Below are 18,582 nucleotides of genomic sequence, written 5' to 3' on the forward strand. Positions count from 1 at the left end.
AATGGACAGTGCAGCTCAATGCAAACGTCAGCTCCTTCTGCAGGGTAAGCAAATACATTTTCCTTTTCCTAGATATCGTCTTCATGTACACCACCAAGATGCACGTTCTAACCCATAGCTATTAAACATAGTTAGGCTTATTCTATCCTCAAGGAACACATATTGGTCTTTATTTTCCATCAGTGGTAAAATTCCCATGGGATTGTCAGGGCACAATGTCTTTGCCCACTGTATGTGTCATTTTTGCTGCCGTTTTATCCATAACTGTTTTAAGCAGGCTGCTAATAGTCTAAAATTAGACTAGACACATATCAACTGCACAGAGAAGGAATAATCTGAAAAATAGCAAGGTCTTTTAATTTGTGTAGACTTCAAAGAGCACCAGCTTCATCTTTCAAATAAAGGCAATCCAGTGTCCTCCTCATTAAAGTGGGAAAGGCCTTTGCCAGGTAGTTTATCAGTATCTGCTTATTTATTTCTGGGCCCCTGGAAAAGCAAGCTTGATTCCTTGCAGTAGCAGATCACCAACTCTATCACAATATGGATCACATTTTAACCCAGATGCTTTCTGATAAACTTCCTCCCCCTTCACCCACATCTCAAGCACATCCCCACTCAATCTTGCCTGTAACATCCATGAGACAGCTACACCAGTCAATTCTCTGCAAATGTAAAGGATCTATTTGTAGAAGTCTTTAAGATGACAAGAAATGCTGACCTTAGAAAACTGCGAATCACAAACTCCTTATTTCATCTTCTTTGCCTTTCTTTTCTCACTCCATGGATGCAAACCACCACCGCCCGGCCAACTTGTTCCAGAGTAACCACCAGGCCAGAGCTGCATTTTGAGCATCTCTGCTCCTTGGTATATTCCCAAAAGTCTTGCCCATGTCAATGTCAAGGGTCCGATTTGCACTTCCCGCGCTGCCCACCTCCATGACTTCTCTGCGCAGCACAGCAGCACAGGGAGGGGGTGCAGTGACTCACCCAGCCTCACCATGTCCCCTGCCAACCGGCTCTTTGTTTGTTTGAGTGATTGTATTGTTGAAGTCCCGTTGCCACATTTGTAACCATACTTTTTTTTTTTTTTTTTTTTTTTTAATATGACAACCAGAAGTTCAGTTTTATAAACAGATGCTGTTGTGGGCCTCTATTACTCAGCTGGATCAGCGTCAGTCGTTTTTCCAGGCTGCGGTCTCTGTGCGGCACACTGAGTCAGAGGCAGCCCTGCACACATCTCTTTGACTCCCTGGTTTCCTCCCAGCGACTCTTGACTCCCCGCCAGCAAAGCAGGGCGTAGCTCATTAATTCCTCCCCCCCCCCCCCCCCCCTCTCCCCCCCCCTCTCCCTCTCTTTAAAGGCAGACTGATTCATAGTAACTCCTTTAAAACAGAGTGGAAAGACACCACCCTCCCGCACCAGCGGAGGAAACTTAAACCACCAGCAGGTCACTCCCCTGCACTGCAGCTCTGCGCTCCGGGACACAGCACCGCAGCTCCACACGATCCTGCTCCCGCAAGTGCTAGGACCAGCCCCAGCCCGCACGGTAAGAGCTGCTCTCGAAAATCCTCAGCAACTTTTCTCCCTCACTGGCGGCTGCTCCTCTCATCCAGCAGCTCCAGCCTGCTTTTCTTTTCCACTCCGCCACTTCTCTTCAACTTGGCACATGAGCTGGCTATGGGACACACCTTAACCTTTCAGCTTTAGCTTTGAAATCCAGCTGTGTTACGGGTCAATGCGACATTGCAAAGCGTCCCAGCTGCAACTGTAGAGTGCTGGCATCAGCGATATTATTTTTGCCTCCGGGGCATGTGCAGCGAGGGCGCAGGCACAGGGTGCCCAGCTTGGGCCAGCCCCGCCGCAGGAGCTGCTGTGTGTTTTTCAAGTAGTATTGCTTACAAACGTGGGAAAGTGCCTGCTTGAAATTAAGGCTGCTGTTTCAGCATTTCTGGCTCTCACTTGCATTTTTCTGCAAGTCTGTCTCCCCTCCATCAGTGGTTTGCCAAGCTTTAAATTAAAACCACGACAGTCATTCCAAGTGAAGTCCGAGAGGCCTCAAAGGTGCAGACTTTGGGGTACAGTGGAAAGGACCTCTCTTTTTCTGTTGGAGTCCCAGCTCCTGAGGCTGAAGCCAAGCCCTAGTTCTTACACAAAGCCACACGATGGGTAGAAATGCATGCTATGCCTTCCTTGGCAGCACAGACCCTAGAGTGGGGAGCACTGAGAGGTGAGGTGAGGGAGCGGGTGGAATTTCTAAGAGCACTGGGGCTGCATGGTGGGGTGTGTGTGTGGGAGGTGCTGATGGGAAGTGTAGGATTGCAGAGATTGGCAATTTTCCCTATTCACCTGCCTTTTTCCACACAACCACCCCCTCCCTCTCTCCTCTCCTTCACCAGTTCTCTCACTTCATCTGTCTGCTATGGTCTGTATCCTGCGGTCAAATCTGAACTATTTTTGAGGTCTGAGAAAGAGAGTGCAGCAAAGCCAGTTTGTTGGCACCAGGCTTTGGTTCCTGTTGCAGGAACCCAGCCCACCTCTGCACAGTTTCATGGATCTGAAAGAGACTGAAACAGTATTTAGCCCAGTCCAGCTGGGAATGGCTGCAGCTCTGGCTGCTGCTGTGGACAGTTGCTATATGAGTGGCCAAGAAGCTGAGCTGACCTTAACCTTGTGGCAGAAGGATGGATTTAGTGAATTTCGAGGTCCCCTCTGGCACTATTGCTTGAGGTTTGGTCATGCAGGGAGTCCCTCCTATCTAAGAAAAAGATGTTTGAGCGGTAGGGAAGCTGACCGAGGCAGCAAGTATTTCCAGGTCAGTGAGCAATGCATCTGGGTAGAAAGTGTTTTTGGAAGTTGTCATTTACCATGATTAACAATGAAATTGGTTGGGGGTGGGGGGTGGGATGCTGTGGTCACAGAGCAACTCTCACTCAAAAGCTTTGCATTCCTCAAGGCACCTCTGAAAGCAGTCTTGCTGAGGAACTACGCACTTCACATTTCTGGACAGAGTGGGATTCTTTTCTGAGCAAACACACAAGAAGGAGCTGGGTATGAAGAGTGTGAAAACTTGGAGTCTGTTAGCTGTTGTTCCTATGATAACAAGGGTTCAAGTGAGCCGAACATCTCCACCCAGCCCACCTCACACAGCCACCAAACATGGGGACTGTGGACTGAAAGAGTGCAGGCTTAAAGGCAGCTTATTTCTATTTGCTGCCTTGGGGATCAGCATATGAAAAGGATCAAAATTGAGGTATCTTACTATCACTAATGCTGTGGTGCCTGGAAGCACAGACTGAAATACAGCTCCTTCATGTGAGGCGCTCTATACCCACCCAAGGAGTTCCTCCCAGTAGGCTCCCATGGAAGCTCCCCCCAGCTATGAGTAATCATTTAAACGTGGCATGCAGTCTGAGCCATTCACCCAGGCTACCCTCGTGTTAGAGCTGGGCATCGCCAGCCAGGAACAGATGCCATCCTGAGGCAGACATTTGAGAAAGGGAGTCCAGCCACACCCAAGGACACATCGATGGAGGAGGGACTTGGGATCTTGTGGAGAAACACCCAGTTTTGGAGTGGGTGCCTCAGAGCTGCAGGGTTGTTAGTGCTCCCCCGTACCCTGCTGAGGACAGAGAACCCAGGGCTTGGAAAACCGGCCCTGCTGGCCTAGCCGGTGGTCTTTGAATTTTGCAGTGTGCGAGTAATGCAAGTGCATGCAGGTATTACTGTTTGGTGGCCTGGGGTAGAGCAGAGGTTGTATTTTGAAACAGTTCTGCGAGATCTGCTGATAATAGCCAGCCTGTTTTTGGTAAAAGGCCCACCTCAGGGCCTTGTTTGTAATGAGACAGGAGATTTGCTGCAAGCACAAATCCTTCTCTCTGTTCATCACCCTCCGAGCAGCAAGGCTGGCACATGGCACTCAGCCTGCGCCTGCTTGAGTTTCCTCAGAGCAAAAGCAGGAGGTTTGGCAGGGTACAGCCTGCTTCCCTAGTCCTGCCTGTTCACAGGGGGCTTCACAGGGCCCATCAACCCCAGGCAGTCGCTGTGATGCCCCTTCCATGGCACATTTCCACCTGCTCACTTCCCCGCAGTTCCCTTTGCCTGCTGGACCAGTCCTCACTTTACCGAGTGCTACACCCGATGGCAAAGGGGGAGGCACCTGATGACGGGCTAGGATTTGCCTTTGGATACTCAAGTGCCCCACAAGGCAAGAAATAGCATTACTAGACCCATTTGATCTCAGTAGGCTCCTGTGCCTGTAATCTTCAATAGGGAGGTGACAGTACTGTCATCCAACAAAACACAGGGCAGGCTTCAGGGCGTGGCACTCCTCATTATTTTTTTCTTCTTCCTGTTCTCCTGCAAAAAAAATAATGAAAAGGGAATAAAAGACAATATTCCTTTACCCTTTCTTCAAGGCAGGGAGAAATAAGAGACACAGAGGTGCTCTTTTACACCTCCAAAAGGGAGGGCAAGGAAGGGAATTTCCTATCTCCCCATCTGAAGATGGATACTTAATACTTCATGGGTCTTTCCTGCTGAGGCAAAGCAGCATGCACAGAAAAAGAGACTCTTCTCCATGGGCCTGCTCTTTTGACAGCCTCTGCCAGGACTGGTAATTAACTGGTAGCCACAGTCCTGTAATACGGGCCCTGAATAAATGTGCTGAAGCATCAGCTCAAATGTGACTACACAGATTCTCTGTCAGAGCCAGTCCACACCCAGTCATCCCATAGCACGATACGGGTCCTGCAGCAGTTCCTTATATAAACTGCCCAGAAGGAAATCTAGAGTGCCTCTGTTCTTAAACTGCTTTCTGCTGTTACACTGTAGGGAGGGCAGCAAAGCAGCACGTCTAGGGGCTGCCATCTGGAGCATCATTTCCTCACACCCCATTGGGAGAGTTTTGGAAAGTACCTTCCTAGTTAGAACAGCTGAACAATGAACAAAGGAGACCCTGGCCAGATTTGAAGCTCCACACACCCTCCTCCTCCTTAACTGTTTGTAGCAGGGTAGAGAGTACAGGGAAGTGACTCTCTCCATGGAGTACATGGAAGACCAAACGTAGCCCATGCCTTGTCATGGTAGGGAGGGACGGTTAGGACAACTCAGCTCTAGAACCCACGTTGCCCAAGAAAGTGACCAGTTTGCCAAGCTCATAATTAAGATCTATCCCTTTTCCCCTATGACAACCAGTCTGTACTGCAGGCATGGAGAGACACCCACAATGAGAGCCCAGGGACAGATCCTGGGCTAGGTCATCCCCAACCATGCAAAGAAATGCAGTGAACTATGAGCATTGGAGCGGCTGATGGCAGGTGAGCAGTGACTCATGCGGAAGGTTTGGCTCCTAATCCTGGCATTGCTGGATTAGAGGAAATCTGGGCTGAGGACCTTTGCTGTCCTTTTGCCCTTGCAGGGCAGAGACTGCTCAAGGAGGAGAGTTGCGAAAGCAGCTGCCACGACTGGGTCCAGTGTCCACATTCTTCTCATTCCAGAGAGACATCTCCCCCACAGGCTCCAGCAGGCCTCTGGAAAGGACACTGAGAGCCATGGGAGCAAGAGGGGAGAGCTGCAAAATGCAAGCAGGCTAGTCAGGGGGTTGCTGAAGACCAGCTCCAGGAACATGGACCACTGCTGAAGGAAAGCTGGACTCTGAGACTGGCACAGCCACTGGTTGTGCCAGCTCAGGCAGCTGAGGCAACCTGCCTGCTAGCTGGCCTATAGCAGCTGCAACAAGGCCAGAGTGCTGTGTCCTGACAGATGCCTTGTGGAAAGCCATTTCTGCATGTAATATGAGCTAGAATGACCCTTAGACCATTCTGTCAGCCCATGCTAATCACAGGTGCATGAAGCCCTCTTGAAGCCAGGAGGGGCGTTTTACCTCACAACCACCTTTACCCCACCCTGCACAGCACACTGACCAACTTCAGGCTGCACAACATCGTCTTGCTTCTGCTTTATACTCATGCCCCTGCTCCTCGTAGTCCATCACTTGTGCACTGTAGGTCAAAAGAAGGAGCTATCACACAATTTTGCAATTCAATCCTGCACAGTCTTTTCCAAGCTCACTTGCAGGAACAAGGACACCCTGCAGGCAGACTGACCCAAAAACTCAGACTGTTTAGATGCCTAAGTTGCATTGATCTCAGTATTTTGTAGGTTGTACTGGCGTGTTCATAGATTTTGCAGTCTTGAGAAAGAGTCACTAACTGATAAGGAGCCACTTCTTTTTCAGTTACCCTCCCTTGAAAAAAAAACACAAACAAAACCAAAACAGAAGATCCTTGCAAAACTATGTAAATCAGAGAACTGCAGTTTTAATTTAAAAATGCAGCTAAAAGCACAGCTGATGTGAGCTTCACAGACCTTCCACCTCTATCTAAAGCCTGTTGTAAGGAGGAAAAAGCAGGAAGCCCCACCAGAAATGATCTGTGCACTTTTGCTCACACCACACTGTAACTTGAATTTTCTTGTCAGAGCTGTCAGATGGTTTCTCCCACGTGGGCACTGTCAGTGTCAAAGTCACACAGATAAATATGCGCACTCATAAGGAAGCCACGCATGGGTACACATGCAGACAAACACACACTCAACACACATGGTTCAGCTCTGCTCACAGGGAAACCACAGATGCACACTCCCATTCATAGAGGGAGCCACGCAGAGCTGCAGATGCACACCCCTACACACACCACGTCATCGCCCAGACTGTCAGTCCTCCCACAAAAGTTTCTTGCATATGTTGGCATCTTGTCTAAACCCCTGCAAGTCCCAGCAACTCCTGTGTCTAATTAACCCACCCAGGGACCATCTGACACTCTAAGGGTTGAGCGTGCTCCCCATTGCACCCCCAAAAGTGCAGAGGAACACTTCTGTGCTTCCACTAGCTCTGAGGTCCCCTTCCCCACCCCTCCCTCTTACTTGCCGCCCATCAGCCCCAGCCCTTCCTTGGCGTGTCTAGTGTGAGTGACAGATTTCCTCCAGCAGTGGCTGCTGGCTGCCTGCCAGGCCCCAGGCTGCTGTCTCTTCCCCTTCCTACTACCAAGAGAGCTTTGGAGTTTCAGTTGATGTTGTCACATGGCTGAGCACTCGAGGGTGGTTTCTTCTGCAGAAAATGCCAATTTCTCACTGTCTGCCCTAGGAGCTCCGATATTTCCCCACTCTCATATGAATCACAAGCATGAGAGCTGGAAAAGCCTTGTGTGTCATCTTTTGTGACTCCGCCTTGCATCTCTCAGTAAATGGAGGTTCGTTTCCAAGGGTGGATTCTTGAGGACTTTTGGTCCCACAAGAAATGATTCATATTCTGGGGCTTAACAACTCTGCTGGGAAGGCAATTCCCCTGATCCCTTGGAGACCATACCACCAGAAAATACTTCGCAAGCACCAGACAAAATCTTCAATTTTCTTAAGCTTATTTTCAGTTGTAGTATACCTCAGGCAGCTCTACACTTCCCTTTTGATTGAAATTCATCTGCTACTTTTACAGCCTTGCTGTATCCCATGTGATCACCACAGCCACCACCCATGCGTGCACAAAATCTTCTCACTGCCATAAACCAGAGGCTCCACAGGCCTCCATGTGCCTACACACACCTCCTGCCCAACCCTTTTCCCACACATGCGAAATCTCTTTCCACAGGCACCAGCCTACTCATCCACATGTCTATAAAAAGCATCTGACTTGTAAGTTGAGTCAGGCCAGTCTGTCAAAACCAGGTTGTCAACAGCAGTGCTGGCATACAGTGGTTTATAAAAGCCTGGAGTCAGCAAAGACTCTGGATTCAGCTGGATCTGAAGCAAGAAACAGAGCAAAGGGTGAAAGCAAAAGGATACTTCCCTGTGGTTGTTTAAAGTTGTCATGTTTCTAGTAACAATGTGATGGGTCCGAAGTCACTGGGCCACCAGGATATTACAGAGATCTTCACATCTTTTCATCCTGCCAGGTGACCCAGGGCACGATGAGGACTCATATCACACACAGTGACAAGGTATGCACTTGTAGCAGGGCTAAGATGCAGGCAGGGCCTCAGCTCAGTCAAAAGGCAGATCTACAAATTCTGCGGAAGGTTTTATCCCACTCTGAGGTTTCCCTTGCTGGTAGCACCATGGCAGCATTGCTATTTGTAGGTTGGCTTTGCAATAAGGAATGTACCAGTGACAGAGGTGGCAGTTTGTGGCTGTCTCAAACAATGTCAAACAGCTTTTATTTTCTGTCCCATCCTCTCCAATTCCCCCCTTCCTTTCCAAGTGGCCTTGGCCCTGATTCAAACACCAGTATTCCTGGTGTGACCCAGTGCCACCACAGACAGTGGCCAGGTTCATGTGCTTTCTCTAAATATTGGACCTCCTTCTGTCACCATCAGAGACAGCGCACTGGCTGAGACAGACCACTGGTTTGACTTACTACTGCATTCCTTATATTCTGTGGTGGCAGCTGGGGAAGGCAGAATTGTTTTCATCTCAGTTGCTTTAAATCTATGGAGATTTTTATTGACATTCTGGTCAAAAACATTTGCTTTTACCCCAAAATGCCATCTTTCCCTTGTTGAAAAATTGAATGTATGAAACCCAAGGGACTTCAGCTGAAAAACTGACTTTTAGAGGAGTCAGAGGCCACCACGGTGCTCACAGGTGGTTGATTTAGCTGTCCTTTGCTCACTGGATACTATGGGCTACTTTAGGCTATTGGCTGAGTTCTCCCCTCAGCCAGCATCTCTGAGAGTATGCCTCATCAACTTACCCTGGGAGAGGTCGTTCCAAGCAGGAACCTCAGTTCAGAGGGGAGAATGAGAATGGGAGTCAGATGAGCTAGATCCCTTGGGAACACTTCAGATCTGAAATATTTCAGATTCAGTTGAGAGTGCTCTGGTTTTTCACCCCAAACAACCCGATCGTTCCTGCAGAAACATCCTGCACTTTTCCCCTCTACTCCTTTCACTGCAGTGCACTTTCTGCCAGATGCAAAGGACCACTACCTAATCTGGCTTACCCTCCTGAGGAACCCACTCCCTATATTTGAGGAACTATACTGTTGGCCTTTGTCATATCTCCAAGTGGTACTTTGCATTCCATCCTGATGCTTTGCTAAGCAGCAAACAAGGGCAACAAGTCACTTCTCCGGATTGCCCTCCAGACAGAAGGATCCAAAACACTGAAGTAGATGGAGTGGTGATATGGGTGGCTACACTTTATCTGCATGAGAAGGCTTTGTCTTAGTTTTTAATGAGTAGTGCTTGCCTGCTTGAACTTGAACTAAGGTGCAGCAGAGCTATGTGTTCTTGCCCAATATGTGTACTCCTTCATGGTTAGAAAATAGTCTTTACACGGATATGTCTGTCATGCTTATCTGTAGGCTTTTTTGTGCTGAAGGCTGTTATGGTGATTGTTATTCATGGTTTTTGTTGGTGTGGCTTGTTATTTCTCCTCATCCATCATCCCAGGAAAAAGAAAACTCAGTCCACTGTCATCAGTGCAAGATCTTCTCTTGACTCACACAGGCTGTCCAGCAGGTGCATGACCTTCACTCCTCCTTCCCCACCAGCATGTCCTACCTCAGTAGTCATTTTGTTTTCATGTCTCAGCTCTGTTTTTCTTGGCTTAGCTGGGGTCCCTCCTCTGAAAGGCATGCCAGGAGGCTCAATGCAGGATTCACAACCTGGTTGCTTGACTGGTTTTTGAGAAGCAGTCCTAAAATTGGCAGGGTGTCCTGAACACTTGCAGGGTTAAATAATTGTGGTTTTGGGAGCTTTGGGGTGAGTCAGTGGAAAAAACTGGCAGCTCTAGGAAGGCTAAGACTGACTCATAGCCCAAGAAGAGCCTGAGGAGCTCCAAATCCAGCTACAGTTTAGGTAGGGGAATGGAAGAAAAGGCATTTGCGTGCAATTGTGTCCTATTGCTCTAGCAATGCGACCCCACCCTGTAACGGAGAAAGATGTCTCACACTTAACAAACGGAAAGCTCATCCGGTCAGTCACTAGTGGTCTGCCAGCTTCTCTGTCTAATGGGAGGAAAAGTGCGTGCTGTACTGTCAGAGACAGAGATGACTCTATTTCAATGCCATTCGTTCACCCACTGCTCCTTTGGGATTGTTCTCTAGTGTTTTATCTAAAAGGCAGGGAGAGATGAAGGAAGGGGAAAGCAAATGAATAGAAAAGGAGGCTTGTGCCTTAACTCACTAAGTATCAAAACTAAGCTGTGAGCACATATCTCCGAGGGAGTTTGCATTTGATAGTGTGTGTATTCAGGGAGAGGTGCTGACGTTCTCAGGAAGTAGGTGCACTGAAAGCACCTGAACTAACAGTGCTCTCAAGCAGTGTGAGAATGGGGCAGAAAGAGCAAAGGGAATAAAGGATTTGGTTTTGTCCTTAGCGTATTGGTCGAAGTTCTGGGTGTGGGGCTTTTTTTTACATTGAAAAGTAACATTTACCCCTCATTTTAATTTCTGAATGCAAACAGAAGATGCATTTAAAAGGACTGTTCTAGTCCCTTAGGGTGTCATGAAAGCAAGTTTTTAGTCTTTCAAGTACAGGGCTTTTTTGAAGGTCCTCAAAATAATTGGCAAAAAACTGCTGAATGAGTTTTTAAAGAGGCCATGGAAAAATACATCCATCTGTGAAAGAGGAAAGTTTAGCCACTCTTCAGTAAAGGCCAATTTCAGAGAAGGCAAATTTACCACCATTTGGTGTGTGCATACCAATACACTATGGTGGCAAGAGTACTCATTACAGTTTGTGTAGTCAAAGGGCTGGGAAGATTTGACTCAGAGGCTCTATTCCAGGCACCTGCTGCAGTGATATCACCTAGTCATGGCAACAGCAATAGTTCCTCAGTTCATGGTACAGTGTCTATATCAGTTGACATCCAGCATTTTGAAACACTCGTTCCTTTTGCAGTCAATGGAAAGAAGGGGTTTAATGCTCATGTCGGATGTGTTCCTGTGGTAGCCTGCATATAATATTGAGAACCTGGATTTTAGCAATCCTGAACTCATCAATGACTGTCACTACAGTCAGAGAGGAACTCCTGAGAAGTCTGTACTTTCTCCAAGATCATCACTAAAGAAAGTACTTCTTTAGCAGAAGGTACAAGAAGCTAGGGCACAGTGACCAGGCCATCCAGGCGAATCAAGCCATAGGGCATGAGTTTGCTATAGGACACCCTAAAGCAGACAAGTAAGCCTGGCCCATGTTCAGCAAGCTAATCAACTCCAGAGAGTTCTCCCAGGTGAAAGAAACCTCAGAGCAAACAAGCTATTGCTGAGAGAAGAGGACCAGTTACCAAACCTAGTCTGCCCTTCTAAGGAGCGGCCTCATTTGGGTCGGAGGAGTGGCCTAACAGAGCTGGTTCCTTGAAATCCTGAACTCAAGGAATTCCTCCTGGTCATCAGCTAATGCTTAACTGGACAAAGAACCACTGATGAGAAGCCTGTCTGCCTGCTCTGGTTTGAGAAACTGTATCCAAAGCAGTGCAAGGAATAGCTGTAGAACTTTACAGGGATACACTCCAACACATGGCCACAATGAGAGAAAAGACAGGAGTGGAGAAGGTGGAGTCATTGAGTAAAAGCACCACATTTATGAGACTTTACAAAGCCTTTCGTTACAGTTTGCGTGAAAGACATCATAAAGTATAATTGTGTGGTTCTATGACAATGTTACCACATCCTGTACAAATGGTGACAGCATCAAATCTTATCTAAGTCACCTGGACCAAAATAACTTGGTAACCAACATTCATCATGTACTTGATACTGCTCTTCAGTACCAGCACTACCAAGAGAAAGAGCACCACAGCCCTGTGAAACTTTCTAGGAAACAATCTTTCACTGGCCAGAGCGGACCCAGTAACTCTTCTTCCCCATTTCTGTGGCTGTACCGCACAATTACTAATAAATGCCTGGGAGGAGGGAGAATATACTCACTCACTTTGTGTGAATTGTCTGCACTCTCTCAGCTTAGATTTGTTCCTTGTATTTTGAGTATTCAGGGGAGAAGTCAGCAGCTTTGACAAACATGAGAGCTGTCTAAAACCCATTCCCCTCCCTTTCAAATCACATATTCATCAATGACAGGGAATCTTACAAAAAGTAAAAGTTTGCAGGGTACAGAGGCAAAAAAACCCAAAACAAACCAGAGGGCAATTTGTGCTACTGGATAATCTTATTTTAGTAATAATGTGATCTGCACGCCTAAAGTTTTAAAAGGGAAAAAGGCAGTTTTCATTGCAAACCTAAGCATCTTCCTCTGCTCTAGAACACCTCAGTGGGCATTTCTGTTCTGGTTATTCTCTTCTTCACGCAATGGAACGACCCGTTGAGTAGGGGCAGCCCTCCAGTCCACTCTCCGCTGCTGCTCAACAGCTGATGTGCCCAGGACCACACAGTCCTCCACTCCACACCACCTGTCTGTGTTCCAGACCAGCTGGAGGAGGTGGTGCCATGAGAGGGAAAGGGAGAACAGGAAAATCTTTCCTGACCTCTGTGAATCCTGTGGGCAAAAGCTGCTCTTCCTGGAGTGTAGTCCTGGAGTATGTCATTTTTACTTTACATAACCACACACCAATTTAAGTATCTTGTATTTATAGTCAGGCTATTTTTAAAATGCCCTCAAGCTAACTACCCCTGCTCTAAATCTCCTCCCAGACTAGTTCCTTTACCAGGCTGTCTTTAACCTTTTGAGCAACTGACTCCCTTGCAGATTTTGACAAAGGTTTTAGTGATGTTTTTTGTGACTGCATGGTTCCAGAAAGGATTTTAAATCAACCTGTTTTCTTACATGTAAATAAAGTAATGTAATGCTATTCTTTGATTCAGCCCTTCCCTTTACCTTCTCCCTCTGCTCTTGTTCTCCTCCAGAGTTCTCTGTATCAGTGACGCCACCTAGAAGGGACCCAAGATGTTGGTGCTTCTGGCTGGAATCTTTGTGGTTCACATTGCCACTGTCATCATGCTCTTTGTCTCCACCATTGCCAACGTAAGTAGAGACCACACGGGACGAGACACGGCTGGTGCCCTCCGCAGCAGTAGCCAGCCCTTTATACAGCTGGCAGGGGGACAGGCGGGTGGGGGCTCAGGTCTATAGGTGAGGGACACCCGCTCAGAGCTGTGAGTAAATATGAAGCAGTGATGGGCGTTCTCAGCAAGCAGAAAGGCAGCCGGGGTGGTAAAGGAGGCAGCCTCTACCTGCCAGCCCCCTTTCCCAAATCCCGGTGCCAGCAGCACCTCCGTGAGGAGCAGGGAAGGTCAGTCGATGACAGCTCTGAAGCGGTATTTATCATCCCATCTGGCAGCCAGGCTGCTGCACAACTGGGCGCCTCCCCCCCCCCCCCCATGCCTGCCCGCTCCGACGGCAGCGCCGGGGGCTGGGGGCCGTTCCAAGCCCAAGCCGAGGGGCGCGGCCGGCGCCCCCCGCCCGCCGGGAAACCCGGGGCGAGGGTGACCCCTGGCGGCTCGGCGGGGCGGCGCGGCCGGGGTCTCCCCGCGCCTCCTGCCCGGCGCCGGAGGCTGTCGGGGGTCCCTCGCACCCGCCCGGGCGGCTCCTTCGCTCCGGCGTGCCTGCCTGCCGCCTCGCGCGGGGGTTTGGGGAGGGGATGGCCTGGGCCGTTTCCCCCCCCATCATGGGAGCAGACTGCCCCAGTGTTTCACCTGGACCAAATGCCTCCTGGCCGTGGAAGCCTGCGTCATCTCCTACCCGCTTCGCCTGTTCATCTGCTGCCGACACGTGCTGCCTTTTTCAGCTCTGTCTCGTGGCACTTAGGCTGCTCTTGCTTCCCTTATGGTTTAGTCTGACAACTGGGCGGAAGAGCAAGGAAGCCTCCCTTCACCCTCGACACCACTGTTTCATCCTGTTTCAGGTTTGGATGGTGGATATTACCAACTTTGGAACAATCTCATCAGGACTCTGGCTACAGTGTAACAAGACCTGTGATCAGCTGCCACTCAGAGGTGGCAATGATGGTAAGTTAGGTCTGCATTATCATCGTGGTGATAAATTGCAGGACAGTAGTGCACAATACCAAGGCTGAATCCCGACCTTCTCAAATCTATTCCCTGTGTGTTCACAGCTTCCCTCAAAGCCGTGCAAGCCTTTATGATCCTCTCGATCATTTTCTCCGTCATTGCACTTGTCATGTTCATTGTCCAGCTGTTCACCCTGGAGAAAGGCAAACGGTTCTACATCACTGGAGCCATCATGCTGGTTTGCTGTAAGTATGTGTGCCTTTCGATGGCTGTGCACGCGTCCCACTGCCGCACCTCTGCCACACATGGCCATCAGGGGAGGTTGTCAGCCAGCTAAATGTTTCCAGTGGCCCAATTCTTGTGATAAAAAAAAGCACTGGGGAACTGGAAAGTGTTCGGTTTTTTTCACTGTATATAATGAAAGTATTTCCAGATTTTCATTAGAAAAGCCCAATAGGTTTTTCAAAACACCTTTGAAACACAACAAAAAAAGATTCAAGTATTTTGGAGGCCAGGGGAATAAACAGTTAGACAACTACTGCTCATGGGATTCAACACAGGACCAAACTGCCTGCAGATCTTATTACTGATTTCCTCCTAACAAAGGTTTATTCCCCATGGCACTCACTAAACAAGCCCCGAGTGTCTTATGTCATCATGTCTACAAGAGAAATACTCCATAAATAAGCCTAATGGGCAGCAGCCCCTCTCTTATGTGGCACAAGACGTGCATTACAATCTCAGGGGACAACAGTATTTCAGAAGTCCTGCAGCAATGCTGGTTTCTGTGCATTTTCCAACTCTTTTCTCCCTTCCTTCCCACAGGGATGTGCATTCTGATTGGAGCCTCCATTTACACAGCTCGGTTCACAGGCAAGCTGTCCTACGCACGTTCTCACCACGGCTACTGCTTCATATTGGCCTGGATCTGCTTTTGCTTCAGTTTCATTATCAGCATCCTCTATCTTGTTCTTAGGAAAAAATAAGGCTGATGGGAGTCCAGGGGAGAGGGTTGGCTACTGGGAATGGGGAAGAATTGCTCTGCTGAGAGAACTGTTGGGCCAATAGGCAGAAACAGCTACCATCATCACCACTGCTACCACCACAGAAAAATCACTAACAAAGCTAGAATCCTCAGAAACTCCTTCACCAAAGAGAGGGAGAAACAGCTCCAACTGATCTAGCACTGCTGGGGCTGTTGCACCAGAAATCTGCAAGTGACCCAGACAGCTCTTCTCCTTTTCTGCAAAGTCATGTCATACTTTCACAAAGCTTCAAGTTCAGCAGTGATGATTGAAGGGCACCACAAAACCAAGGGCTGCATCTTTCTCCCTTCCTAAAGCCCTTCTTACTTACATTTCCGTGTGCCTTGTGGGTTGGGCAGTGAGGCTTATGACCCCTTTTTTTGTCCGTTGAAATGAAAGGGATGGGCCTTTTGTTACATTTATACATACATATATATATATGCACATATGTGAAAGACATTAAATTGAGAAGAAACCCAACAGAAATCAGATTAACTTCGCATTAAAATATCTACAGAAAAAAGGCAGCAATTTTTTTTCTGTTCTGTTTACTATTTGACATTCCCATGGTTGAATCAGATACAGGTAGGAAGGGCAAATATAAAGGCATGGATGACAGGGGGCAGGGAGAGAGAGAAAGTGTTGGTGAAGATACACAGGGGTTCCTAATTACAGAGGATGCAGTTGCTCAGTGATGCACATGCAGAGAGGGAATCAGCTGGGTGTGTGTCTACACTAAAATCTTCTGTTCAGCTCCAGAACATGCTAACAACATTGCAACATTGCAGGTCTTTACTGAGACGAGTCGTTATCTGTAGACAGGGTTTTTTTCCCACACTGTCACCCAGTACATGGTATTAATTGAGAGCCCCACCTTGTGACACAGCTCATCTCAAAGGCAAATGATACTGCTTAGCAGAGGAAATGTGTTCCCTAATGACAGATTAGGAGAGATGAGGCAGGGCTTGTGAGTTCTGCTCCTTGCTGCACAACCTTAGGCCAGTCACTTTACGTGGTGCTTTTCCGTCTGCCAAATTCTTCCATAAAACTATACCTACCTCCAAGGTTGCTGAGAGATTTTGAGTCTGCTTTGTAATACAAGGTCCCCATGTGAAAGGCTGGCATGGGAAAGTAAGGCATTGGTACTGCTGCAACCCACAAATTTCTGGCAGTTTAAAGAATCTCAGTCACATGTGGCATTTGTAAGGGACAAGAGGTCAAAACTTCCTGTGACTCCATCCACAACTAAAAGGCAGAGAGTATAAAAAAAATTACAGGTGCAGATTCTGCATGGATGCTATTTACCTCTCTCTCTCTCTCTCTTTCTCTTTCTGTTACATGTTCTTCCTATGTACACTTTATCAATTTGGTGGATATATTCTAGTACTGTATGTTGCTGTTTCATTAACAAAGGTTATTTCATACATAGTCATTGTAAATATTTTTAAATGCATATTTTTGACTTTGAGGGTAAAAAAATAAAATCTGATTCCCTTTATTATAAAGAGTTTTGCTCTGGGTTTTTTTTTTATTAGTATTAACAGATATGTTTTCATATGTTAACAGAAGCATTTGCTGTTCTCACTGAATCAAAGCTCACCCCCTTAAGATAACACAGAAGTACCCTGTTCTCCTGCTTGTCGGTATATGAGATTTCCTGTTCTGGAGGGGAGGAGGAAGCAGAACAACTCCCAGAGCTCCTGTTTCAGGCTCTCTGCAAGCTCAAGCAGGTAGCATGAGCAATGGTAACACTCAGTCCCAGAGCCAGGCTTTGCTTCACACCCAGCAGAGCTGGAAATGTGTTTTCTCACTCTGTCAGAATCTCGTCTCTGTGGAAGCTGGTGCTTAATATGCTGCAGAATTTATTACGTCTTAGACCAACCCTTAGCACAAGTGAGTCCCAAAGCAAAATCACCGAGGTGTTTGCCTGGGCCACATGAGTTGGTGTAGCTGCTGTGTCCTTATCATTGTCTGGCCAAACACCTCAGCAGCTCTAGAGCTCGAGCAGAGTCCAAAGCCAAGGACACAGGCAGATCTCAGCAAACCTGGGGCACAATCCTGTGAGCTCTGAGGTGAGGTAAGGCCTAGCGGGAATTAGCTGAGTGGGAAATTTTGCTTTATCAATTAATCCACTTTAGGGAGAGCTAAGACATTCTGATTGAGGGTAGAACAGTGACATGAGTCTTTAGGAGCAGAAGTTTCACCAGAGAAGGACCTCATACATAGCAGGGTGTGGGAAGGCTCACAGTGTGTGATGGGTGGATGCTTGTCCTGGTCTCAGGAGTTTCCAGGAGTCTGGCTGTGCATCATCCTCCTGGAAACTCCTATAAGTGCAGGGTAACCAAAGACCAGTCAGGCACTGGGAACAAGGCTCCTCTGGTTACAAGCTAACACTGGCAGGTAAGACCTGAGCCAGCAGCTGAAATGGGAACACTGGGGGATGCTAGCTAGGGAGCTTTGCAGGAGCATGCCCACGGCTAGGCTGGTATCCATGCCCTGTTTCTAGCATGGCACAGATCACACATGACAGTATGATACCTTACAGGATGACAAAGCAATCCCAGCTTTGTTGAGATGCTCAGGACAGGTCACAGGTAATGGTCTTGATTTTTGAACAATGGTCTCCAGCAGCCTTTGTCTCACCATATGATATGGATATGAAGGCTACCAGACACTCTGGGCAGTTTGGTTTGCCAAAAAACCACTTGGGCTTTTAAAGGAACAGTGCCTTAATCTACAGGTGGAAAAAATCACTGGGTCCTCTGGCATCTGAGAAACGTAGTTGTTCTAGTCCCTGAAGTATAACCCATTCCAAATGAGACAGTCTTTTCCACATCTGGTAGCTCCCACCACCATCTTTCAAGTCCTGTTACATTAGGGGCTGGCAGGCAGGGAATTACATTGCAGGACAGAGCACACCAAAGGGAAAAGTAGATACCAACAAAGATGAATCAATTACAAAACAGGAGGAAGCAGAAAAGGACAGGAGCAAATGGCACTATTGGTTGTATCATATGATGGGTGTTTGCTGAAAAATCATCTTCAACACGTCCTGAAGTGACACTGATGCAGTACCACACAGACTGTGAGATACAAAGTCATGGCACTCCTGCAAGATCCATTACAGGGATTTCAGTAACCAAGCCTCACAAGGGCCAGGACCAAAACTGATTCCATTACTTTACAGCAGAGTCCTTGTACTTTGAAGGAAAGCCTTTGGAAGAGGAGAAAAAGAAACAAAACAATCTCCATGCCTGAGACTCCACTGCAGAACAAAGGAAGGATTCCCCCTTCCTGGTCCTTTTTCTGCTGGTCACAGTGCAAGGAGGAAAGGGCTTTCCATAGACAAACTGACTAATTCAGGGCATTTGACTACAGTAAATCAGCTGCAGGAAGTGCTAAAAATAAGGGACAGCCAAGGAGGCAAGAACAAGAGTCACCCTCGATCTGACCAGAGAGTCAGGCTATGCAGACTGGAAATAAGCATTCCAATAACTGCTCATGTTAACAGGTTTGAAATTATCTGAACATGTTCATGGGAGTGTTGCAAAAGCTGCTGCAGACAACTCAGGGGAGAGCCCTGCTCTGTAAATGGCA

At 47.8% G+C, this 18,582-nt stretch overlaps 1 protein-coding gene across 1 annotated transcript; it reads left to right on the plus strand.

Annotated features, from left to right (window-relative positions):
• Positions 1-1,367: 1,367 nt before the first annotated feature.
• Positions 1,368-16,490, plus strand: EMP1 (epithelial membrane protein 1). Its single transcript, XM_056341591.1, has 5 exons — positions 1,368-1,546; positions 12,857-12,974; positions 13,855-13,957; positions 14,065-14,205; positions 14,786-16,490. Exons 2-5 carry the CDS (start codon positions 12,897-12,899, stop codon positions 14,944-14,946), a joined length of 483 nt encoding a protein of 160 aa, XP_056197566.1. The 5' UTR covers positions 1,368-1,546; positions 12,857-12,896; the 3' UTR covers positions 14,947-16,490.
• The last annotated feature ends 2,092 nt before the right edge of the window (positions 16,491-18,582 follow it).

This window comes from Falco biarmicus, chromosome 5, assembly GCF_023638135.1.
Source record: "Falco biarmicus isolate bFalBia1 chromosome 5, bFalBia1.pri, whole genome shotgun sequence".
Taxonomy (NCBI): Eukaryota; Metazoa; Chordata; class Aves; order Falconiformes; family Falconidae; genus Falco; species Falco biarmicus.

What these genes read in the sequence shown, in the direction of transcription:
- EMP1 (XM_056341591.1), top strand. Translation starts at nt 12,897, where the DNA reads ATGTTGGTGCTTCTGGCTGGAATCTTTGTGGTTCACATTGCCACTGTC. An exon ending in TTGTCTCCACCATTGCCAAC is followed by an intron (nt 12,975 to 13,854) that starts GTAAGTAGAGAC and finishes ATCCTGTTTCAG; the next exon opens with GTTTGGATGGTGGATATTAC. An exon ending in AGCCATCATGCTGGTTTGCT is followed by an intron (nt 14,206 to 14,785) that starts GTAAGTATGTGT and finishes TCCTTCCCACAG; the next exon opens with GGATGTGCATTCTGATTGGA.